This window comes from Paroedura picta, chromosome 4 (genome assembly GCF_049243985.1).
Source record: "Paroedura picta isolate Pp20150507F chromosome 4, Ppicta_v3.0, whole genome shotgun sequence".
In the NCBI taxonomy this organism is placed as follows: Eukaryota; Metazoa; Chordata; class Lepidosauria; order Squamata; family Gekkonidae; genus Paroedura; species Paroedura picta.
Window position 1 is genome coordinate 124,887,697 of NC_135372.1, and position 26,187 is coordinate 124,913,883.

General features: G+C 42.3%; 2 protein-coding genes across 6 annotated transcripts in view; one reads left to right on the forward strand and one right to left on the reverse strand.

Annotated features, from left to right (window-relative positions):
- Window positions 1-1,698, reverse strand: part of ZMYND8 (zinc finger MYND-type containing 8) — a 109,868-nt gene extending 108,170 nt beyond the window's left edge. For 2 of the 5 annotated variants that reach the window (XM_077335542.1, XM_077335549.1), the window contains exon 1: window positions 1,174-1,698. In XM_077335542.1, the coding sequence (XP_077191657.1) occupies window positions 1,174-1,698 (525 nt within the window). The remainder of the gene's footprint in view (window positions 1-1,173) is intronic. The other 3 variants (XM_077335540.1, XM_077335539.1, XM_077335541.1) reach the window with 2 other exon arrangements.
- On the forward strand, window positions 1,541-25,534 carry LOC143836349 (translocating chain-associated membrane protein 1-like 1). Its single transcript, XM_077335550.1, has 11 exons — window positions 1,541-1,773; window positions 11,040-11,100; window positions 12,466-12,584; window positions 15,380-15,496; window positions 15,585-15,643; window positions 16,918-17,002; window positions 18,058-18,128; window positions 18,392-18,496; window positions 19,726-19,869; window positions 20,476-20,636; window positions 22,891-25,534. The coding sequence occupies exons 1-11, from the start codon at window positions 1,654-1,656 to the stop codon at window positions 22,962-22,964; spliced, it is 1,116 nt and encodes a 371-aa protein (XP_077191665.1). The 5' UTR covers window positions 1,541-1,653; the 3' UTR covers window positions 22,965-25,534.
- The last annotated feature ends 653 nt before the right edge of the window (window positions 25,535-26,187 follow it).

A 26,187-nucleotide genomic window follows, 5' to 3' on the forward strand; every position in this document is an offset into this window, starting at 1 on the left:
ATGGATAAACAAAAGCACTGTGCCATAAGCTCTTGTGCACCGGACCCCACTTTGTCAGAGGCAGTTTTGTTTCACTTTACAAAGGAAATATCCAGCTGTTTACATATCTCTGCGGTATGGCAAGATGGAATGGTAATTCTATAACAGGACTTCATTGTGAGACTATACACAGTGCTGACCTTAAACCTGGGTTCAAATGACCACAGAGGCCTAAGGAACTGTGACCCATAAAGTCCAGTGTGGTGTAGCAGTCAGAGCTTCATACTAGGATCCTAGAGACCTGGGTTCAAATCCCCATTCTCATGAGGCTCCCTGGGACAGCCAAAAGTCTTGAAAATCTTTATCCCACACTGTCTCCAAAGAACTCAAGATGGCATACTTAGTTCTACTCTCCCACTCTAAACCATCGTTCAGAGATAAAACACACTAAGAGTATCTGACACAAACACCCCAACAGGTTTCATGACCCATGGGGATTGTAACTCCGACCCTCCCAAGCCTGCTTTTTGAACCTAACCACACCTCACAGGGTAGTTGTGACGACACAACAGGTATGGGGAAACCACAGTTCAGCTTTGCTGAGGCACTGAATCAACAATCCAGCTGGTCTTTTCGGGTGTCCTAATAGAATATTGAACTTTAAACGTTTAATGTGTTTCTCACACACTATTTTCATAATCCTAGCAACCCTGAGCTGAGAATTCCAGCATCCCAGATAGTTAAAAATGGCCAGCATATGAACCAAAGTTCTGATCTTCCTACATACACACTTTTGCGTGTGGAATATCTACACACATTGTATTAGGATCAAGCAACTTTGATTCCCCCACCTCCCCGGAAGTAAACCCCTACGAATCCCTTTCAGGCATGTTCATGTTGAGAACCATCTCCAATTTTAAATCAATGCCAATTCCAATATATTTCTGTAACCGCCCCCTTCGACGCTGGCCAACAGGCAAGAGAGGGGTGATGTGTTTTACGTGGATGGGCTAGAACAGAATTCCAAGTCAAAGCAGGCAGAGGTTCCGGCGCGTCTACTCGGAAGTAAAAGCCACTCAAGTCAGCAGCGCTTACTTTTGAGCCAAACACGCCCCCAGCATTAAGCTGCACGACAGGGGAAAGGCGAATTTTTGCAAAAATAGAAGGACGTGGAGCGCCCCTTCCCCCCAATACCTGATGCTCGCTCTTCCCAGCAAAAGTCCTCAGAGGCGGCTGTGCGGTTTGTCCGTAGCCCAGGCACAAAAGACTCCGAGTGGACGGGCTCTTGTAGCCACGCCTCCGGCCTCCCCTGACTGGCCGGACTTCCTTGCCACTCACACGGCCGCCGAACAGCCGTTGAGGACGTTGACCAGCCTCTGGCCCCGCCCCTTCCCCAGAAAAAAAAACTCGCCTCCAACCCCGCGCAGCCATTAGCCGGGGGAGCCGTCCGTCAAGCCACTCTGCACGGCGACTGGCCCAGCCTCGCGAAAGAAGGCGGGCCCAGTCTTGAAGAGAGGCGGGGGGAGGGGAGCCGTCGGTGTTTACTGGGCGTGAGGGAAAGACGAGGGTTGTCGAAGTAGCAAGAACTGCGCCCGCTGTTTTCACACGCACACCCCCCTCAACTTTGGCCCTGGAGTCGGCCTTCCTGGGGGAACCTCTACCGCCGCCGCCGCCATGGGGCTCCGGAAAAAGAATAAGAGCCCGCCGGTACTGAGCCATGAGTTCGTCATCCAGAACCACGCAGACGCCGTGTCTTGCCTGGCCCTGGGCCTCCTCCTGGGGCTCATGTTCGAGGTACCTCTACCGGGGGGGGCGGAGTCAGAATACGCGCGCGCTTCATGGCGGAGCCACGCCCCCTTTTCGCACTCTGTCCGGTGCCTGCCCTGCGACGCGTCTCGGGAGCTCGAGCTCTTCCTTTGGCGGACGCCTTTTCCTGTAGTTCGCAGCACTCGGACAGTCTCGTGCTCTCTTGGTAGGCGTGTTCCGCTGGAGAAACAATTCAAGCCCAGCGAGGCCTACTTTAAGGATTTGCACGGGGGGGGGGGGGGGGAGTCTTAGCGCCTGAGCATGTTGGGAAGTAGCCCCGGGAGCATAGGGGCCCCATACTAATCTAGTTGACTTCTCTGAAAATATTTTGCAAATATTCGTGTTGGAACGTTTGATTAATATTAAAGGTAAAGGTATCCCCTTTGCAAGCACCGAGTCATGTCTGACACTTGGGGTTTTCATGGGAGACTCAATACGGGGTGGTTTGCCAGGGCCTTCCCCAGTCATTACCGTTTAACCCCAGCAGCAAGCTGGGTACTCATTTTACCGACCTCAGAAGGATGGAAGGCTGAGTCAACCTTGAACCGGCTGCTGGGATTGAACTCCCTGCCTCATGGGCAGAGCTTTCAGACTGCATGTCTGCTGCCTTACCACTCTGCACCACAAGAGGCTCTTAATATTGATTAATATTAATTTATAGTCATTTCATACTGTGCCATCTCCATTTATATGACTTAACAACTGAGTTCTGTTTATATGTTGAATTTTTTGTTTTTCCAAGTTCAAAGCTTGGAACAACACTTGTTGATTGACTGCTGCTGAACAGCCATGTTTTTAATGTTTAAACGCTGATTTTGTTGGAGGTACCAATACATGTTTATCAGTATCTTATGTTTTTTTTCCTGGGAGGAGTTGTGCAGGTAGGGGCCTAGTGCACTGCTTTGCCTGGGCTAAAGATGATGCCCACACCAAAGATGTCCTGCCAACCAGCCTTGAAAGAGGTCCCCTGATCAGTTGTATGATATGCAAATCTGCCCCAGGTACAAATTATTAGGAGAGTTGAGCTCTAGGAGCACCTGACACCAGTGAAGGCAGTGTTGGCAAACAACCAACAGGTGCTGGCTGCAAAGAACTGTAAGCATAACACAGTTGAGCCAAGGTATTTGTGTGAACAAACAAGCCCACCACTTGCATTTGTTGTTCACCATGTTTTTGCTCCAGAAGATCAGCCTGTCCTGGGTGCCACCTGCCAGGTATCAAGCTTACCCAGCTAGAAACATTTGCTTGATCACTGCACTTGGCTTCGCTATATTGCCCACCTCCAGCATGTGTAACATGGCAACAACTAGGGTAACTCATCCCATGCACTTCATAAATGAATGAATTGACACAGTGGCCTATCAAGGTTTTTTTTAATGTAAGATGGGATGGGATGATCTGTGGCCCATGGAGAAGTGAAAGGGAATCTGAGTGTTCAGCTTCTGAGGAGATTGTAGCACACACTCACCTTCCTCCTGGCTCCATGAAGCCTTTTGCATTTCAGGGAGGGGCTCCTGTCCTTGGCAAATTTATTTTTATTTTTTATTTATTCGTATTTTTATACTGCCCTCACCCAAGGCTCAGAGCGGTTTACATATAACTGAAACTATACATAAAACCATACATATAATAACATTCATATTATTAACTGGTATAACTGGGTAACAGTATAACATAACAGTATAACATTATAACAAACAGTGGTAACTCGAACAGGTCCAGGAGTCTTAGTGGGTTTCTGCGGGGAGGGGAGGGACAGGGGTCCTGCAGATGTTGGTTGGTTGGCCTGGCCTCAGCCAAATGCCTGGGGGAAGAGCTCCCTTTTGCAGGCCCTGCTGAACTGTTTTAGTCCCGTCAGGGCCCTGATCTACTCTGGGAGCTCATTCCACCAGGTGGGGGCCAGGACAGAGAATGCTCTGGCCCTGGTCGAGGCCAGGCGAACTTCTTTTGGGCCAGGGATCAGTAGCTGGTTGGTGGCGGCGGAGCATAAAGCTCTTTTGGGGGCATAGGCAGGGAGGCGGTCCCTCAGGTATACTGGGCCCTGACCGCGTATGGCCTTGAAGGTAATTACCAGAACCTTTAACCTGATCCAGAATTCAATTGGCAACCATTGCAATTGATGTAGTGTGGGATCTCCACGGTGTCGCTGTGAGGATCCTGGCAGCTGCATTTTGGACCAGTTGTAGTTTCCAGATCAAGGCTAAGGGCAGGCCTGCGTAGAGCGAATTACAGAAATCCAGCCTAGAGGTGACAGTCGCGTGGATCACTGTGGCTAGGTGTTCTGGGACCAAGTAGGGCGCTAGTAGCTTGGTTTGGCGGAAATGGAAGAATGCCAGCTGTGCTACCTTCGTGATCTGGGCTTCCACTGTGAGGGAAGCATCCAGGATCACACCCAGGTTCCTGGCAGAGTGAGCCGTAGTGAGCTTTATGCCATCCAGGATGGGCAGGCACGCTTCCTCACATGGGCCCTTCTTACCCAGCCACAGGACCTCCGTCTTTGAAGGGTTGAGCTTCAGGCGACTCTGCTGGGTGTCATCTGCATACTGATGGCAACCCATCCCAAACTTCCGTACCAGTTGTGCGAGAGGGCGCATGAAAATGTTGAAGAGAATAGGAGAGAGGACAGCTCCCTGTGGGACTCCACAAGTAAGTTGTCGGTGGTCCGATGTTCTCTCTCCTATTGCAACCCTCTGTCCACGATCCCAGAGGAAGGAGATCAGCCATTGATGGGCTGTCCCTCGTATTCCGGCATCGATGAGGCGGCAAGCTAGAAGCTCATGAGGCTGAGGACCTGAGGCAGGGGTGACCCTCCCCCCCCCCAGAAATAACACACTGGCTTCTATCTGTGATTTGCCTTCTATACCTTTCCAGAAGGCTCAGGACAAATTGCAGCAATAAGGATGAGGAGGAATGAAGGAAGGGCTGGAGTTGGAAATTGTGAAAGTGAAAAGGAAATGGGGGAAGGGAAGCTATATCAGACATAGTACTAGCAGCACCAGGGGTTCCTGCCAAAGGCTGCCATCAGGGTAGGTGCACTGTGCAAGGAGTGGCAAGGTGTGCTGGGTTGCTAACTAGTATTCTACTGCTCTTGGGTGGAAAAGAATATGGGAAGCAGGAGTAATAGACAGCATTACAAAGGAGCAGGTGATGAACAGTGCTTTCACTCTGATCCTCTGCCTGCAGTCTTGGAGCACAAGATGATAGGGGGGCAACACTTTTGCCTTTCCTCCAACTGTTCAGTTTAGAACTTCTGCCATTTTTGTAGCTCCTCTTGGGGGTGGCGTTCTGTGAGGCTGAAGTGAAGAAGAGTTGGTTCTTATATGCCGCTTTTCCCTACCCAAAGGAGGCTCAAAGCGGCTTACAGTCGCCTTCCCATTCCTCTCCCCACCACAGACACCCTGTGGGGTGGGTGAGGCTGAGAGAGCACTGATATCACTGCCTCGTCAGAACAGTTTTATCAGTGCCGTGGCGAGCCCAATGTCACCCAGCTGGTTGCATTTTGGGGGGAGGGGGCACAGAATTGAACCTGGCATGCCAGATTAGAAGTCCACACTCCTAACCACTACCCAAACTGTCTGTGAGACTATTCCAGCAGGCACTGAGTGACTCGCCTTCCTGTCCTTGGGGAAGAAGTTCTATGCGCTGCCTAACAGAGTTATGGAATGTGGCCTGATTGTTGGTGCCAGTGGTTGATATCAGCTCATTTTCTGTCCATTTATATTTTAATTGCCTTGTAACTTTTTTAAAAAGAAGAGTTGCCTGTCTTGTGAGATGTAAAGATAAACAATCCTGTGCAGCTATGCTATAATGCAAGTAAATAAAGGCTGCATTGCTAAATATGAATACTTGGAAATCTGCTTGAAAGTAAATCCCATTTTGTGTTATGCCAATAAAGGTTTATTATTATAAATCCCATTTTGTTTAGTGGGGTTTACTTCAAGGAAACTGTTCTTAGATTACAGCCTCAGTGAAACAGTCCTATTCTTAAGCACACCACCTTCTTACTGATTTTAATAGGCAAGTGATTCCTTCACTGTAGCCAATAAGAGTTTAGACTGCTTTTGGTTTGCCTTCATGATGTGCCATTCTGTGAACCTCTACCCTGTGATGATAGACTATAGAATGGAAGAGAAATGGGGGTTATGCCACCTCTTGTGTTTTTATGTTTATGACTTTTACTGGGGTTCTTATTTGGTTTTATGTAACCCGCTATGAGTCCACAGAGAGTGGCAGATATAAATTGAAATAATAAATAAAAACAAATAAAATGAGGTTGCTAGTTAGTCAGGAAAAACCAATGTCCTGTCCCTTTAACAGGTTTAATTAATGAAACTGGATAATGGTAGGTTTTCATAGTGTTACTTTAAATAATATCACCTGATACTTCCTGCAGACCCAACTGATATTAAATTGACAGTTGGAAGAGCCATTTAAAAGTTACAAACTCTCATTTTGTCTATGTTTAGGACTGAGTTGGAATCCTAGTAGCCATCAAAATCATGGACATTAACATATATTAAATACTTTTGTAATAAGCCTGAAACAGTTTTGGGTGATATACCACTTGGCTTTATTACTTAGAAGTATAAACCTGACAGGTCTGTACAGGAATCTAATGGGCTACTCTCAACCATGCTAAACTGTCCCCTTAACAAAAAATCTGCCCCTGTAATTCTGCCATCCCCTTCATGAGGGGGCCATTAGAGCCCCTTTAGTCTGCAAATTGCATGGGTGGGGGAGCAAGCCAACCAAAAGCTGATCCAAGAGTCTCCTGATAGACTGTATAGGAAAACCAAGCCAGATGTTAGATTCTTAGTGGTATAAGATGTAACCTTGATGTTCTAGCTGTGTTAAGAGAAATGTTATTTAGATAAAATGCTCTTTAGATGAAATGATATTAAACATTTGTTGAAAGTTTTTGCAGATTTTTCTGGCACCTCTACCAGTTTCAGAGTGTCTAGTGTCTGTTCACCGAAACTGGCCATATGCAGTTACAGTTACAGCATTGGCTTTTAATGTCACAACTCAACCCTATACCATGTAAACTGATCCCAGGGAATGTGCAGGGGACACTGCCTTCACTACTGAGTAACTATGGCCCTTCAGCAGTTCCACAGGGCGTGTAAAACTGTTCTACCAGCCCTATGGCTGAGGCCAGAAATAACATTTAAAACGATTGGCTTCTCTGTCAGACCTCATCGGGTTGAAACCTATACTGCAGTTTTCTGAATTATTCACCCTAATAATAATGGCCATGCAAAAAAGCATCACAAGCTTTTTTATTGTTTTTATAGTTATTGTGGCTGCTGTTCTATATAGGAAAGCTGTTGTTGTTCAGTTAGGACCAAATTGAGCACAGAGTCTCAGGTGCAACTTTGCTTTTCTTACCCAAGGCTATAAATTGCTGACATTCAAGGTTTTCCAGATGAACACATCCTTAATCATATGACTCGCCAATCAAACCCACAAAAAGGACCTCTAAAACAGAAAGGGTTTGCAATGTTGCTTGTTTTCCAGAGCCCCGGAAGTGATGTCAGCTGACCACACACCCCTGCCATGCCCCCAGAAGTGGCATCACTACCTGCACCCTTAGCCCTTCTTTTGTTCCCTCAGCCTGCCATTACTACTAGTATGGCAGCTCTGTCTTATGTAGGTTGGAAAGAAGAATAGGAGCTGACAAGACAGCCCTGACCCCTCCATACCATGTCACTTCGTAGGGTTGTGCGCTTCGGCTCAGTTCGGCCACCTCGGCGATCACCAAAGCCCAAAGCAGCATGCAGGAGGCCAGTGCCGTGGAGAGGAGGTGCGGTGGCAGCGGTGAGGCCGCCAGCTGGTGTGCAAGTCTAGAGATACAGAATAGGATTATCATTGAAACAGCATAGTTACAGAAACAGGCTTGAGGGAGAAAGAAGAGTGATGCTGAAGTTTAGCTACTGAGGATTTATGATGAAGCCAGAGAATTGTAGTGTTCCTTAAGAGGAATTTTCCAGCTATTATATTTATCAGACAAAATGAAAAAATAACTATAGTAATATAGTAATAGCACTGGATCAGGGGTCCCCATCGTACCGGGCCGCCAGCGGCCGCACCTGCCTCCCCCCGTGCAGCGAGAGGGGGGGAAGAGGCCGCCATGGCAGCCGGCGCGCCAGCGACACTAACGCGCACAGGCGCAACTGCCGCGCATGCGCGTTTGTGCCACCTGGTGGCCAAAACGCGCATGCGCGTTTATGAGCAACTGCGGCAGCCGGGCAGCTGGCGGTCCCCGACTAGATGAAAGTTGGGGACCACTGGCCTAGATGCTACATCCCCCTATATAATCCCCCCTAAAAAAGTTAAAATTGAGATTGGTTGGAGTGGCGCTGTGCTGAGACTATGTCTATCCAAACCAGTTTGAATTGCTGGTAGAGAGGTGAACAAAGTGGTATACTAGTAACGGCTTTCGTAGCTGATGTCTTTTATGGCGTTTGAAATGTCTTTTATGATGTTTAAAATATGTACACATACTGGTTTTTCATTGTACAAAGAGTATTGTAATGTTTCATCCTTTCAGCACATTTAAAGATTGTAGATTTGGAGATTAAACCTGGCGAAGAGACCTTTCTTATGGAAGACATTGTTGCCTCAGACCCAAAATGGAAATATATTATTTATTTTATAATTTATATCCTGCTGCTCTCAGCAAGCTATCTCGTGGCGGGTTACAGATAAAACCCCAATAAGACATATAATTGATTACCCCATTAAAACCAAAATTAACACACACACACACCCTGGCAGCTACAGTTCCAACTAGCTGTTATCCAGTGACTCAGAGTGCCGGTTCACCACATGCAGTGATAGGTGGCTGGTGGAGACTATCGGTCTCTAGTTTCCTCTCTATCTCTGCCTCATCTATCCAATTACCAGGAGGACCATCAGATCTTCCAGGTCCAGCCTCAACGTAGACTTGGTGGAAGTTCCCGCAGGGCCCTCAGCTCATCTGGGAGCTCATTCCACCAGGTTGGAGCTGGGACCGAAAAGGCCATGGCCAAGGCCAAACGAACTTCCTTGGGTCCCTCAGATATGTGGGTCCCAGACCCTGAAGGGCCTTACAGGTTAAAACCAAAACCTTGAACCGGATCTGGGCCGCAACTGGCAACCAATGCAGCTGCCTCAGCACTGGCTGGATATGGGCCCTCCAAGGTGTTCCAGTGAGGACCCTCACAGCCGCATTCTGCACTAGCTGCAATTTCCGGATCATAAAACACCTGGTGGGCTATCTTTGTGGTTTGTGAGTAATGGTAGATTAATTTGTTCAACTATTTAGGCTATCAACCAGCATAGTTGAAATTATGTTCTTTTATTTTAGTGTGTTTAAGCACCTATGATAGTTTATGCCCATTAGTGTTGTTGATTCCTTTGCTTGATACTCAAAATGTATAATTCACATTCCACTTCTTAAAGGATTTCAAATATTCCATTTTAGTTTGCATTAAGAAATGTTTGCTATTTCTTTAATTATTCTGCATAGAAACAATACAGAAAGATGGCTAAACTATATTACTGTTTCCTCATGCTAAAGGTGAAGCAGGGACTACATGGACGGGGACTCTCAGGCCTACATTTGCTCTTGCAATGCAGTCTTATGCAGAATTACTCTGTATTACTTATGCAGAATTAGACTAAACTCATTTAAATCAATGAGTAATGCTGAGTAAGATTTCATTGTTGGAGAGAAAATTAGTCTTTGAGATTTCATCTAAAGAGAAGCTGTGTCTATGAAATTCAGGATATGCAGAACTAAATGTAACACAGCACTTGGAAACTAAGCACCAGTAACTCCGGCTGCTCTGTAAGTGCAACTGACCTCAGACCCAACCAGTGGCTTTAGTGATGAGTCTTTGTTCAACTGTTGATGAGGCAAGAGGAGATAACAGGTGAACAATGTTGGCACTGCTGGTCACGTTTGTGCTGAACTGGGCTAGCTTTAGGCAAGGGCCATTTGGCCTGGCTTGCTCTTGGGCCTTGTTAACATCCTAGACCATTTCCGTATAAAGGCTCGCCCAGTCATCCTTTTGCAATAATTCCTGTTTTTAAAGTTTGGGATCACACCCCGGACCGTTTCTGATTTCCATATTGGAAGCCTTTGCCTCCCTTTTCCTTCTGCTTGCCCCTGATTTAAGCCCCCAGATTTGTTTCTACACTGAAGCTGAGGGATAGGAAGTGGAAACTTTCCAGCATCATTGTTTTCCTCACTTGTCCATCGTGACAAAACAGCCAATCATCTGTCACTGCCCTTTTGTTGCCTCTGAATGCCCCCTTCCATGGCTGAAATCATGTTGGCTTTTTATAAAAATCAACCCTAATCACATCACAACGCTATTCCAGTATAGGAAAATCATTCACCCCCACCTGCCGCCACACACCTCCTCTTGCTGACCCAATGCTCCATGTGAAGAGGAGGCATGTGGTGGAAGGTGAGGGGGGAACAATTTTCCTATACTGGAATAGTGTTGTAATGCAATTCCATTATAACAAACTAATGTCCCCACCCACTGCCACGCACCCATCTTCACCGAGTTGAGGCTTAGGGCAGCAAAGAGGAGGCATGCTGTGTAGGTGAACCTCGCGATGGATTTGTTCTATTGGCCGGAAGGTTTGCCTTTAGAATGTACCCCGTTTGCTGCTCAAAAGGCAAGCCTCCTAGCCAGTGGGAGCATTGTGCTGTTGTGTGGGAGGCTTTCCTTTAGAACATGCCCCCTCCCCCTCCGCATTTGCTGCCTGAAATGGCAAACGGGGGAGTGGTGTGTTCAGTCTTGTTTTTTTTTAACGGGTGTGAGATATTGGGGGAGATGATGCCGGAAGTAACACAATAGGTGGGGCATAGGAACAAGGTCGACACACTGGAAAAGCCTGAATGTCTTATGTTTCCACATTGGCCAATCCCAATTAAGAGCCTGCTAGCCCCTGGTTCAAAAAGTGAAATCTGGATTTCAGAGGATTCTCTTGCTGTGGGGCAAATGAGGGGGCAAATTGCGCCTGAGCCCAAAAAGCGGAATTTCAATGCAGAAATGGACGAAAAATTCTATGCATATGCAAATCCGAGCCAAACCCTTTGTGCAGAACAGTCGTAGTCTGCCCTGGTTTAACTCTGCTTATAATGGCTCTTTTAGTAGCTACTTTTAAAATACATATTATGGACAAGGATTGCTGAGATGTATATTCATAATGCCACAATTTGAATATTTGTATTTTTCTGTTAATTTATATTTCAGGTAACAGCCAAATACGCCATCATGTTTATCACAGTTCAGTACAATGTTACTTATACTTCAGGTAAGGATACAACTGTAATTGTATTTCTCCATATTTTATACAATATCCTTGTTATATCTTTAAAGTAATTCTGATGTTCCCTACACTAGCAACTTAGATAATGGCTTGAATCCAGCAGAGCTGTCAGCATCAGACTGAAAAGGGAGGAAAGGTGATTTCACCCTTTCCCCTCTCCTGTCTGCAGTTCTGAAACCTGCAGACCTCCACATAGATGGTGTGATCTTCATTCCTGGATTTTGAAGGGACAGCTGTAGAAAGGAGAATGCAGAACAAAATCTACGTCCACCAGCACCTTCCTTCTACTGTTGGATTGTTAGACTCAATCCATTATTGAGCTATATCCTTCTGCCCTTCTTTACACAGAAGATTCCTTGGGATGGAGGAAGAATCCGTACTTAGCTTAACAGAGTGGGAGATAAAACCCAATCTCTATAGTGCTTCTAGGAAATTACAAATTAATCTAAGCAAATGATGGTGGAGAAGGAAGAAAGAGATCCCTTCCCACAAAAAGCTTATCTCCATAGAGCTGGAGGATGCTGAGAAAATATGGGGAAGAGTAAATGGAAGTAGTAAGTGCAGCCATGTTGGCTTACATGTATCAAGCATAGGCCTTGTTCAAGTTACAGGTAAAGAGTGGGGGGTTTAAGCCAATGGCTTTTAATTGAAACCGTGAGTTTTGAGTAAGGATTTTAAATCAGGGAAATTCTCGGAATACTGGAAAAGAGTTTCAAGCATGTGGGACACAGATGGAGTGCAAATGGAATATTGCCCAGGTACAGGATGATTTTAGATTTAAAAGCTTAGACTGCGTTTTGATTTTCATGGTGGAAGATGTAATATCCTATCCTATCTTAACAATAACTTACATATTTAAAGTAAGCTGAATCCCTTCCAGTCCAGCAGTTCTGTGAACATACAAATTTATCTGAAGTCATAAATATCTCAGAATCAATCACCTAACAGGCCTCAAAACCTTTACATTGGTGGATTGTATTTACTTCTAATGTGTAGCTAGCAGCTTTCATTCTACTTAACAAATACCAGAGAAAAGAGATTCTATTTTAAAAATGTAGTTACAAATCCCAGATGATAAGTTCCTGTGTGTTGAACGCTTCCAAGTGTTAGGTCTAAATTCAAAGTTTGCTATTATAATTGAATAAAATTCTTAAGACAGATAATGCTGACCTCTCCATAAGTTATGATATTATGCAGGTTCAATTATTTAGTAAAGTTTTTCAGACTAGAGAATAAGACTTTTTATTAGCAGTCTATTCAGGATACACAATACTTCTTTTTATGTGTGTTCTTTTTATGTTCTTAAGTACAGCTCTATGCTATTGTAATAGCAGTATTGTACATTTTCAGATGACAGGCCTGAGCCAGTTCATTTCTATGAGTATGGTCCAAAAGACATGGCCACCATCTTTTTCTACATGCTTATAGCCATTATTCTACATGCAGTGATTCAGGAATACATACTAGATGTAAGTTTTTTGCATGGGAATGTTGACTGTTGTGTATTTTTGGTATTGTTTCTAAATGTTAACAGAAAGCACCTTCAGATTTTGGTCAGATATGTCTGGGATCCCTTTGCAAGGGTGAATAAGTAGGCATGCATTTTGACATGGGTGTTGGGGAGGAGTTGCTCTGCACAGATTGCACAAGCCTCCTAACTGGTGGTTCACTTGGAGAGATCTTCCAGAATTGGATGGAAACCCTTATTTGTCCTCTTCACCTAACTGTGGGGCCAGAGGTTCTTTACAAAGTATTTCAGTCCTGTGCTTAAGATGCATGTTGTGCCTTGAAGATGCCAAATCCACTTGTTGCAGGCCCTGTTGTTGAGTGGACAGATTAATACAGGCCACAAGACAGTACTCCATGGGCTGCTCAATCTAAGAGGTTCCCTGACCAAACTGTGTCAGGTGACTGTGAGGTACAGAGTTTTGTGTCATAGAACTTTGTCACTTAGATAAAATAATATTGTATATGTCATGTGATTTTATAAAATGACTATGATTTCAGTGCTCAGCTGGCATCCTATCTTCCCCAATGCTGAGGCCTAAGGAGCTCCAACATGGAAGACACGAGAGCAGAGAGGGCAAAGGGGAACTGCAGAGAAGGGGGCCCTCATACTGTGCTATATAGGTTAAGTTATCTGTATATCGGTGTTCTCATTTGTTAAGTAAAGCCTAGCTTAGAAAGCTTCATAAAGTCTCAAATGGACAGAAGGAATTTTTCTCATAGAAAATTTGGGAGTGATCCATAAAACTTCAGAGTGACCAAATAACAGTAGCATAGAGTCTGAACTGCCCTGTGCAGCTAATACCAGTGTTGAAATCTACAAGCTACTCTTATAGTGATATAATGCAACACTTGAACTGGAGAAGCCGGTAAAGTCATAACTTCCTCACCTTCCCTGGCTAACCTCTAGGTGAGTGTAGCTGTCATACACACAGGACCCCTTGAAGTGTCTGTACATCAAACTCAGTGACCATATAGCATGGGTTATAGCAGTTCAGGGGAATATACCATAGTGTACAGTTCACCAATACCAACTCCTTGTTGAGATGATGTTTCATAAACAGAGGGAGAATAAAAAGTGCTGTGTGCCACCACACGCTACTGTTGGCATTCCATCTAGTGCCTCGGTTTTGTTTAGTGTCCTTTATAGAAGATTACTCTGTCACCTGTGAGACGTCCTGTGATGGACTGACTCAGCCAGAGCTGCTTGAAATTCAGCTCCTCCAAGATGGAGTTCCAGTGGCTGGGTAGAAAAGGTCCAGGCAAGGAAGTATGCTTGCCATGCCTAGACAGTTTGCAGATGATTGCTGCACCAATCCACTTGGGCATGATCTTTGATGCCTCCCTTTTAGTGGAGGCTCAGGTCACTAGGATAGCCAGCTTGCATTTTTCTGTCTTCATTAAGCTACTAGCACACTACATATCCCTGGAACACCAAGCCACAGTGATCCATTCAATGGTCATCTTCAGGCTAGATTACTAGAACCTGCCCCGATCCGAAAACTGCTACTGGTCTAGAATGCAGCTATGCAGTACACCTTGAACAACCCATATTTGGCCAGTCATTAAGCAGCTACACTGGCTTCTAGTTGAATTCTGGATTAGGTTCAAGGTCAAAACCTTAAAGTCATACCTTTAATAAAGGTATTAACTTTTAAGGCCATTTGCAGTTTGGGTCTGGCATATCTGAGGGACCACCTGATTGACTATGCCCCCTGAAGAGCACTCCGTTCTGCAAGTTGCAACAGGCTGGTTATCCCTGGCTCTAGAAAGGTATATCTGTCCTCAATCAGGACCAGGGCCCTTTCTGTCCTGGCCCCTACCTGGTGCAATGAGCTCCCAGAAGATCAGAGAGCAATGTCGAAGCTAGTTCATTTCTGCAGGGCCTGCAAGGTGTATTTCTTCCACCAGGCATTTGGGGCCAATGAGGATTAAAATGTACTGGGTCCCTCTCCATATAAATACGCCCCCTTGAATTTGAGAAGTCATTACCAAGCCAGATGCCAGATGTAACAACAGATGTAAACTGGGTGGCTGATCTATGTCTTTATATTGATTTTGCTGTTCTACTGTTGTTTATTCTGGATTGTTATGATTTTAATTGTTGTAAACAGCTCCAAGCTGGCTATGTCGGGAGGGACAGTCATATAAATCCAAAAATAAATGCTGGGACCATTTTTTGGAGAGGGGTGGTCTAGAAATCTCAATATAATAAAATGAATAAATTAAATAAAAATACATTTGGCATCTATGTGGCTACTTAGGAGTCTGCCAGGTCTGCTGATTGTAAGCAGCATTTACCTTTACTGAGTATTAGAGGCAGTGACTAGTTTGGGTCATCTTGTAGTGAGTTTGCTGTTCAGGTTACCTTGTGAACAAAAATGTTTAATACTAGCTGCAAAGCCCGTTCATAAGAATGAGCTTTGAAAGGCCCACCCACCCCCATGTCCCCGCGGGCCAGCGGTGGCATGGCCGCATCCCTGGGAGCCAGAAAGCTCTCTTGCCACCCCTGGATGTTTGGAGGGCTGCTGTGGCAGCTAACATGAAAGGATAGATTGTCACCTCATTCGTAGAGCTGACTAGGCTAATAGTAGCAAGTAAACGGACCTATTTGGAGACTTGCAACATTGGAACATAAATACACTAAGAGATATTGGTACAGAAAAAAGTTTAGACTGAGTTCTAAGAAAGATGCATTATTATAGTAAATAAAGTATGCTGTGCATTTCCTAACATATAATACTTTTTTAATTTCTAGAAAATTAATAGACGTCTTCACTTATCAAAAACAAAGCATAGCAAATTCAATGAATCAGGACAACTAGCGTTTTTCTACTTGTTTTCATTTGTCTGGGGAGCAAGCATTTTGTCTGCAGTAAGTAAGTCAAGTTATTTCTCTGATACTTATTTTAAGTGTACAGTAGTCCATGATTTTTTTTAACTTTATATTTCCCCCCATTTAGGAAGAATTCACAACAAATCCAACTCTGTTGTGGAAAGATTACCCTAATTCTCGAATGTTGTAAGTCTTTGCAGCCTTATCTGATTTGGTGTCTGTGTGTGTGTGGGATGGGGTGCTAGCTAAATCAACTTTCTGACACAGTTAACCTTTCTCCTTAAAAATCGACGTAAAGGACTACAGCCTAAGTAATGTTTGCCAAATTCTGCCCTGCACTGAGATCTTGAATTATTCATGACAAAAATTGCCTTGTTCTGATCAAGGATTCATCATGCTTTCAGTTAGTGGCTAGGCAGATGCTTAAATGGTCATGTAGGGTACAGTGTCAATATGTACCTATGGCCTGTTGTTCATCCCCAAGTATTCGGCAATCCAAGCCATCTGCCCATTACATTTCTAATACCTTTCAAGTGCTTATGTAATTCATTTTTAAAGCCATGTTGATAGCTATCATAATGTGGCAGCGATTATATTATAGACTGATACTGTTGTAACAAGAGATTCCCTCCTGCATCCAATTAGAGGATTTGAACTAAACCTTTTCCAAAGACTTTGGATCTGTAAATTGTGTAGCAACAGAGTTCTCCAGGATTTATTTACTGATGGGTGATTATCAGCCTTTAATTCTTATAATACAAATGAGTAAGGGGATCAGTTTGGTTCCTTGAAATGCAACCAGCAAACCAGACACAGAAGATGAGAAATTATTCTCTTTATAGAGCAAGACAATTATAGCTATAACATAGTTTATAACATAGTTATAAACATCTATAATGTATCCCTCAGTATCTTCGTTTTAGTTTGGTGACCTAAGAATTTATCTTCTTTAAGCTCAGTAGCATGATTCAGTAGACCCGCCATTTGCAACTTGCGATTCCAGTTGTTTGTGGTTCAACCACGTGATGTGTCTGATCCTGAGCACAGGACCCCACTGCATGTTGGGAGAGGGAGAGTCAGCATGAAGGCATGCCTCCACTGACGAAGTGTGTATGCTGGGTGAGTTGCACAGTGTTGCCCAGGCAATTCACATGGTACACACCATGCCTGCTTGGCCATTTGGCCTGCTCAGCAGCACTTGGCTACAGCAATGGCAGATACACTGGCAACTGCTACCCAACTTGGTAGTGCTGCAGCAAAGCTGGACACTGGATGCAGTTTGCATGGGCCTTTATGGGTGGATATGTTATGTTTTTAATGGCAGATACACAAATATTGAATTTGTAATTTATTTCCTTTGTAGCATAAGATTAAGCTGAAGTTAATTTTCCAAATGCTTTGAGCCACACGTACCAGTTGTAATCTCGCTCTTGTTTTTGTTTTGTTTTGTTTTCTTTTAGCTTTCAGGTAAAATTCTTCTATATCTGCCAGATTGCCTATTGGCTTCATGCACTGCCAGAACTCTACTTCCAAAAAATTAGGAAGGTATAAATTCAATCCTCAGTCTTTTTTAGATTCATTCTATCTCTAGTATTATAAGATTATATAATGTAAGACATCATATCATGGACGAAAACGTTAACAAAACAGATGATGGGTACAGGTAAGGAATAGTTAGGAGGAATCATGGGGAAGACCAAAATCTATCCCCCAAATATCCTTAAAAATAAGCGGAATTAAGTGGCTGCGCGATGGGAACAACCTAATGTACTGTGTTGTCCAAGCTTTCAGGAAATGTTGTGTGTGCTAATATTTAATACTCAAGTCATTTTCTGAAAGAATTTATATGGAACAGCCTATTTTATGCAGGCACCCAGGGAATAATTGGCAGACTTAAGTGTCATAAAACACTGGCTGATAAAATTGCATCTATTCTAACATGAATTCTACTTTGGATTCAATGAAGTAATAATACATTAGGATAGAATCAACTATTGATTAATTTACTTGGCTTAAGTTGTTAATTGAACCTGAGTAAATGGACCAGGTTTGTTGAGAAGTCTGACATATTACCTTGCTCTTGTTGGTTGATAACTGCTTGCAGAACCAGGGGTTCCATGGGTTCTTAGAAGTTCCTTAAGAAATTATATGAGAGATCCAGCTCACCTACAAAACTATCTTTAATAATGCATCAAAGTTACAGAAGATGCAGGGTAAGTTTCTGTCAGCCGGAACCCATATGTGCGCCCTCCCCTGCGGCTCAGGGTGGTATATAAATATTAGGTTAGATTTCTGTGATCTGTTAATGTGAATGCTTTGGAAGCCTATTCAGGTGGTTCAGAACAAGGTTTGAAAGCTTGCTAAGTAGGATACACCATTTTCGTGATAGGGTTAATAGTTACTATTGGGGGGTGCTAAATGTTTCTTTGATCTGATGCTTTGGAACTTCCAAGTGGAAAATTGCCTTACATTTGTATTCAGACTTGTCAAAAAAGCTGAGAATAAGGGAAGCTGGCATGTATTCTACTAGAATCCTGTATTTTACTTTTTTTTTTCTTTTATGTAAATTTTTGGTGCTTTTTTGTTTTATGTAATTCTAGGAAGATATTCCCAGACAGTTGCACTACGTCTGCCTTTATATTGCCCATATATCAGGTGCCTATATATTGAAGTAAGTGTACAACTTTTAATGTGATTTTTAAGATGAGTATCATAATGTGTCATTCGTGCAGTTTACTGCTTCATCAGCTAATATTTCCATGTTATATATTGGGAATTATCCTGTTAATCTGGGCTTGTGGCTGACCAGGGATTCAAATACAGCACTCCCTAGCAAACTCCTTCTTTATTCTATTTAAATGCATAGGGCCTAATTTGTTACTAATGACTGCTCAGAATAAATTTTGAAATAAATGTTTCTTTGTAATATTCCAGTCTTCAGCGTTTGGGGCTAATTTTACTGGTGCCTCATTACCTTGTGGAACTGATTTTTCATGCCTCGCGTCTTTTCTACTTCAGTGATGAGAATAAACAGAAAGGGTAATTTGTTTTTATTACTATTATTATCACCTTCAAGATAATGATTTCCGTTGAACACTGTAGGCATATGTACTCGGCATATGTACTCTGTTAAAAGCACAGTCAGTTAGTAAAAAAATCAAGGAGGCTGGGTGTCCCTTCACAATTCTTCCCACCCAAAATGAGTCCTGTTACATGCTGTGGTCATCTCTCACATAAAGTAGCGCAGATGAATTTGGAAAAGTGAAAGACTATTTCATCATGTTGCACCAAATGAAGTTTTTGAAAGTCAGGCAAACAGCTTCCCTTTCATCTTGATTTTCAGCATTTAATGAAGCCTCCTCTTTACTTCCAAATGCTACTTGAAAATAATGAGTGTCAATGTTTTTGAAATTTTCACTCGGATGTTGCTTAGACCTTGTTCAGTTGTTAAGAGAACGTATCTGCTAATCCAAACCAAGACAAATAGAGTTGTGGCTGAAGAGAAAAAAGCTTGTCAAAGGCCTCTATTCCACTTGCTCCCTCTGAAAAGTCATTCTTCTGGGAGGAGTGGGAGGTTCCTCCAGAATTATATCTTGAGTGGGCCTCACCGTCCGGAGGTACCATCATGCAGATAGACAAGATCAACAACTGCTCTTTCACATTCATTCCCTGTTGTGGTTGCCCGCCTTTTGCCTGTCCTGTCTGAGAAGGTTAGGAAGGCCCCTATGCTTCTGGCATTCTGCAAACTATATAAAGTAGAGTTGTTTGGAGGGCATTTTATAAAAGCAGTAAGCTCCCAAAAGGTGATTAAATAAAGCAATTCGACTGTAAGCTATACTATTGTGTAGAGTATGTACTATTTGGCATATGTATTATCTTGCTGTCACTATTACTTACCTATCTAATTCCACTTTTTGGTCTTTGTTAATGTATATCATGCCTAATACTTACACCTTGCTTTTGGATTTCTTTAATCTTAGTCATATTACTATTAGATGCCTTATTAGAATGACTGCACTGACTTACTTCCTGCAATCTGCCTTGAGTCTCAATGAAGAAAGTGGACTATGTATGACATAAATTAAAAATAAACGTGTGGAGAGTTGCTCTTTATAAAAGGGTACCCACATAACCTCAGAGTTGTCCAGTGAACTGTTTTTTATGACAGCCATTATCTTCAGATAGGTAATAGTATTCAGAAAGCTTAACATCTGAGATTTCAAGGTGTTCGTGAAAGGCATCTGAAGTAATTATGTTTTTCTTTGCAGATTTACCCTTTGGGCTCTACTGTTTGTAATGACTCGTCTCCTGACCTTAACATTATCAGTTCTCACATTTGGATTTGGTTTGGCAAGAGCAGAAAATCCTGGTTTTTCCATAGCAGAAGGAAACTTCAACATACTTACTATTAGGTATAATAGTTAGCAGACAGCGGGGCTGAGGTTTATTGATTCTTTCAGAATGTTCTTAAAGTTCTTTACTTATTGGTGTTTTAATTATTACATTTATTAATATGTCAGAAGGAACTAGCTAAGTAAATTTTATTTGTAGCCTTCATTACCATTTACCTTATAGATGTTAACTTATCATAACAAACAATAGCTCTTCTGGACCCAGTCAAGGAGCTAAATAGTTTAGCATTCTGCCTCCGATTCTACTCCAGCTAGGCAGCTTGGACAATCATTGTCTGTTGTGAGATGTGTTTAGAAATCAGAGGAATATTGCTGCTGAATATTAGCAGTTATTTTTTGTTATATTTGGGAGGCCTGTGAATATCAAACTGCTGTTAAAGGTGCAGGAACAAAGTCAGTAGAAAGAACGCCACAGATGTATCTCACAAGCAGCTTTGTTTTTTGGAGTACTCCCACATGTTGTTGTAGACCCTTCCAAATTTCTCTCACTATTGTAACTTGTAGCAATGTGATCCATTATTCTAATAGTTTTCTATTAAGTTCACGGTCTGCAGTTGTAACAATGCGTAATTTGTGTATGTATACTTTTTAAAACATTTTTTTCAGAATTGGATGTCTGACTGCAGTTTGTTTGACTCAAGCTTGGATGATGTGGAAATTCATCAACTTCCAGTTAAAGAAATGGAGAGAACATGTACAAAATCAAATTCCTAAGAAAAAAGCAACCAACATAAAGAGTAAACCAGCAAAAAAGGAACCAAACAGAGGTAAGTGTAGTCTTTGAAGTGTACAATTTTACCACCGGAACAAAGGAGACATTTATTTTCATTTTTTGTCCATTTATATTAACTATTAACTGGGACTCAGGGTGGATTCAGTCAATAAATAAGTTGATTATAAAATATGTTAACATCGAGTCTAACAAAGTAAAATAGCATGATGCGCTAGGTCTGGATTTGAAAAACTGATGGGGGAGGGAGCATGTATCCCTTATACCTGCCATATGAGATCTTGTTGGGCCAGTCTTGTATTCTCAGCCTGAATTATCTCACTTCCTCTCTGAAAAGCACCTCATGAGAGGGGTACCAGTTGATAGAGTGACTAGTATTCCCTTTGCTGGACCCATTGTGCACAGCAGCAGCCTCATTAGGCTGCCATTCCCTTGCGCCATGGCAAAAAGCCACACTGTCCCCCGATTATACATGAGGGCGGAACTGCCCCGGCGCAACAGCCCCGCACACACAACACAGGGCCAGAAGCGCCAAGAGCGCTCTAAAGCAGCGGCAGGGGGAGATCAGGGGCATGGGCCTCCCGCTGTACAATGGTGGGGAGCAGCATGCTGCTCTCCCATCATGGTTGGGGGATGCCTCTGTCAGCTCTGCAGAGCTGGCAGGAGCAAGAGGTGTCCCTGCAGGGACACCATAGGTCAGGTGAGTTGGGCTCTGACTATGCACAGAGCTGGCCCGACCCAGCCTTCGCCTGCACCCAGGGCACTCCCAGGCCCGCAGAAGAATCCATGTTTCTTTAATGCAAATCTTCCGATGACCTAGGTCAGGCCAGGCATAATCAGGGATTTTCCCCGAAGCCCTGTCGCCGCCATTTCGAGTGTTCTGGCCTGTGCATAATGGGTCCTGGAGGAGTAGTTATTGCTACTTTTAAATGAAGAGAAGATGCCATGACACATTGAGAGAAGAACAGAGACAAATATGCAGAGATGAGTGGGAGAATGAGCCTGCATCTAAGGAATTGCAAATAGGGTTTTGAAGGATGCAGCTGTTTCACTAACTGGAGGATCCCTCCAGTTCAAAGTAAATACAACTGATGCAGTTTGAAACAAATCATCCTGAAAGGATCTGAACTGGCAGAGGCTGAGAGGGAAAGATCTTGAGGTTGTAATGTATAGCATGAAGAAAATATCCATTGGCAGTAGTGAAAAACGGCAGGTCCATGCTATAAGGATTTTTAGGGAGATGATAGCAAAAAACAAAATAAAACCTTATTATGCGGCTACGTGTGTGTGTGTGTGTACTGTTCTGATCACTGTGCCTCAAGAAAGTACTGCAGAGCTAGAAAAAGTGCAGAAGAAAAAGTGCAATCAAGATGGTTAAGCCGTTGGACCATCTTTTCTGCAAGGAAAGGCTGAAGAATGTGTTTGTGTTTAGAGAAAAGATACCACCAAAGATAGATATGTTTGATATCATGCATGGACTAGATAAAATAGATTATAAGAACTTTTCTCTATGCCATAATGCTCGAATCCAGGTACCCAATAAAGTTAGCAAGCAAATGCATTTTGCTCATAGATTATAGATAATCGGACAAAGAGATATTTCTTCACTCAGGGTATAACAAAATTGTGGCATGCACTGATGAAGGATGTAGTGATGGCAACTAGCAAATAAATAGCTTGAAAAGGAGAGCAAACAGATTGCTGGAGAATTTATCCATTGGTAGCTACTAGCCATAGGGTTAGATCCAGGATAAAATTTCTGGTTGTACTAGAGCTCATGATCACCATTTGTGCTAAGGCAAACTTGCTTTATCCTGACGGGTGTTTCCACTTGTACAAGTTCTGCAATCAATTTCAGAGCACTATAATAGGAGAGGGCTAGGCGCGTTCCGTAAGATCTTGTACAAGCAGAACTATGCTATGTCTGTTTGTTATCATTTGTGAATCACCGGATCCAAGCCACAATGTCTGAAGGGAGCTTTAACATCCAGAAACTGGAAACCACTTAATAATCGGTGCTGGATGGCAACACTAATGGAAGGCCTGCTCTCTGAGTTCTGTTTATCGGCCTTTCAGGGAAGCTGCTTAGCTACTAGTTAAACTAGGTCACTGGTCCAATACGGCAGTGTATTTCTTAAATTCTTCTCTCTCTGGAATGTTCACCAAGTTTTCTTGTTCAGGCTCAGTAATGTCCACTTGATTAATACCAAGCAGTCTGGAATGACATTACAATAATTATGAGTATGTTCTGCAGTATTCTGTGTTGTAACTTTTTTCTGTCTATATTCCAGCTAACTTTGCCAATGGAGCAGTAAAATTTGAAGAGAGTACATCACCTAGAAAAAGAAAATCAAAGGTTTTGTGAGAGAACCATAGCTTCACAGGACATTCTTTTAACCTAAGACTTTAATTATTTAAAAAAATTAAGTTCTGTTACTGCAAAGAGAGAGACTATTCAGCTGTGTTGCCCGAAAGACACTTGTTGAAATAATATATTTTTAAATTTTTCAATTCAAAACTTATTGTGAAAATATTTCATAATGAGTTCAGTTTATTTATCATTATAATGTTCAGTTTCCATGTATAATTTCTCTTTTGTTTCATCCTTACATGTAAGTACAATACTGCTATAATATGAGTTATTATTGATCAAGCACATCTTTATTTGTAGTTTTAAAATATACAGGTTCCATTAAATCAGTAAAAAGTAGATTTTTAAAAGTAGTTCTTAGAAACTTTAATTTCTGGACATTAGAATTAAAGGTTTGTGTTAGAATTTTTAGTTGTTTGCACAATTTTCTGTTTTTTATTCTGTCTGAAATGTCTCTTAATTCAGAAGTAATTTAAATATTGTTTTTTAAAAGTTTCTGATATGTTTGCTGGTTAAAGGCATTGTTTAAGAAAAAAAAGAATGAAATAAGTTAATCTCTTGACCATGGAAAACTGCTAGTTCAGCAGTTCAGTTCAGTTGTGTTTTAAGAATGCTTACCACGCAGTTATTTAAGGCTTGATTTAACAGAAATGATATCCTGATCTGAGACCCAAACTAGTTGGTTGTATAGAAAATAACTTCCAATGCCTTTTCAAGGAAGTTTTAAAAGTAGATACTTAAAAAAGAAGGTGCTACAAAGTTTAATTTTACTTTGTTTAGAGATCCATGAAGTTATTAAGTGTTCTTCAAAATGAATGTTTCTGATCCAGAGCTGTAGATCACTTCAGAATGGCTTTCATCTATAAGAAAGTCTAGTTCTGTAACCTCATAGTGTAATAAGCAGCCATGAGTTCCTTGTTGCGTGTCGCACACAAACCCTCCCCAAACTGTACCTAGTTTTTAGGTCTGTCATAGTTTCAACTGACAGGGCCCTGTTTCTGCCTCAGTGTGTATAAAGTTTTAATTCCTGAACAGACCCTTGCAATTAATGCCTGTTATAATTTATAGTTAGCCATAGGCAGTGATTATTCATCCATCATGTGCTAAAATACCTGGTTACAATTAAGAGTCAAAACAATAGTTAACAGTTAAACTATCCTGTTGTAACAAGCTTGCAGTACTAGCCCAGGTGAATTTTAAAAGAAAAAACGTTGAAAACAGAATGCTTCTCCATACTGCAGGCTGTTTTTTGTGGGTTTTTAAAAATTTAAACAACAGTAGCTTGCTGTGTGAGCTTTTCTTCAGGGAGGAGGGAATCTGAGGCTCCTCCCCTCCCTTCGACTCATGGATTTAGAATTCATTGGCTCCTGGCCATTGAATATAGACCTACAGATCCTAGATGGTTAATCTTTGATCAAGTTTTCATGTAGAGATTTTTCCCCCTGTCCCTTTTAACCCTTCCTGCTGTTAGCTTCTAGACAGTGGAGCAGGGAAGCATTTAGCTTTAGATTGGACACGTGGCAATCCTGTGTCTGTTACAAAAAAAGTGGCTGTTCTACAATAAGCAGCAAGTACTACCGTTATGAAAATAAAATCCCTGTTAACAGTAACAATCAATAGACCCAAGCAATCAATAGAAGGGAAAATAAGTTTGCACTTATCCTTTGTTTTTCAGGCTGTGGGTGGTCCCGCATACTATAGGTGCACTCTGTATTTTATTGGAACTCACATAGTTTATAGCAAGTTTGTAATGTCACAGCCTTATGTGGCGCTCCATGAGCACTACAGTGGAGTTGCATACTCATGTACTCTTAAGGGTTTCCCTGTATAGTTCAGTAAGAACTTTTTACTCATGCATGTCCAAGGATGGAACATTCCCTGACAGAGCACCCAGTGGGAAAACTCTTGTGTGCATTGAAACACTATAATAGCAAATCCAGTGTGGTAGCCGTGTAACTCATGTACCCGCAGAGACGCTACTCTTCTGTTCTACACTCCTCCATATACATAGGAACTGCCTGTATGGCTACTTGTCATTCTGATAGAAGTCCGTCTTCTACAAGATATGCTACCTTAGAAGACTTTGTTATGGCTTTTTGCTATTTACATGCTAAACCTCTAGAATGGGATGCAAGCTTGAACATACTGTTTGCTTAAAGATACTGTATGTTGAACCAGTCAGTCTTGGGATGAAATTACACCTCAGTCCTGACCATACTCCTGTGAGAAACAAGTGACTTAAATCATTCTTTCTCTCACTACACTCAGTAAGCCATTCAGTCGCATATGTTTAGATGTTGTCACATTGCTAAAATAACTCTTTTATAAAAGGAAATAGACTTTCTGTATGTCACTTAACTTAACTTAGTTGCATCAGTTGTATACAAATGCCATTCAGGATGTGAGCCCATATTTCTCGTTTGCCAACCTGGTCCTGTGTGCATACTAACTGTAGGATTTGTCTCTGATTTCTCATAATCCTGTATATTTCTACTAAAAATGTTTTACCTTGGAACTAGAATATATTTTTTTATGTTTTTAAATAAAACTTATTTGTATGTTGATGAATGCCTCATCTGATAAAAGTATCATCTTCTGAGCAGTTTTGATGAAAAAGTTTTGTTATAAGGTTCAGCTATGCTGCTCACAAGACAATGCTTTCTCTGATCAGCATTTTTTGGGGGGGGGCCTGGGCCGCTTTCTGACAGTGGAGGCCAAAGACCAGTTATACCTGTTGCGTAATCAAGATGGTAACTCTGTGGAATTACAGAATGGAGTTTCTATTGTCTCAATGTTGTCTCCTGCTAATATAAAGCAATGTTTTAGAGCAGAAGTAGCCAACACAAAAAGTCTAGCATAATCTATGTATCACAAAATAATTGAACTCTGCTGAGGGAAGTGATTTCTGGATAGTCTGTCTACAGGTTGGGAATTACATTTCATACTTGTGGAAGATAATGGTACGCCTATTGAATAATTCTCAGAATTTAATTCCGAAAATAGACCTATAATCTTCTAAGCTGCTATAGTTATAATTTACCACTCTTTTCTCCTCTGAAATTAGACACTTTGGTTAAACATTTTAAATGTTATGTTTTCTAAAACGTCCTTCAAATGCAGGTATTTTGTGTTTGGGTGTGTGTGTATACATCTGATATCTGTAAACTGGGGAAGAAAACTCCTCCCTACTGCAGCATGAAAGGAACTTAACAATTAC

Coding starts and splice junctions, on each gene's coding strand:
- LOC143836349 (XM_077335550.1), top strand. CDS start 1,654: ATGGGGCTCCGGAAAAAGAATAAGAGCCCGCCGGTACTGAGCCATGAG. Junction 18,129..18,391: donor TCAGGTGCCTATATATTGAA/GTAAGTGTACAA, acceptor GTAATATTCCAG/TCTTCAGCGTTTGGGGCTAA. Junction 18,497..19,725: donor GATGAGAATAAACAGAAAGG/GTAATTTGTTTT, acceptor TTTTCTTTGCAG/ATTTACCCTTTGGGCTCTAC.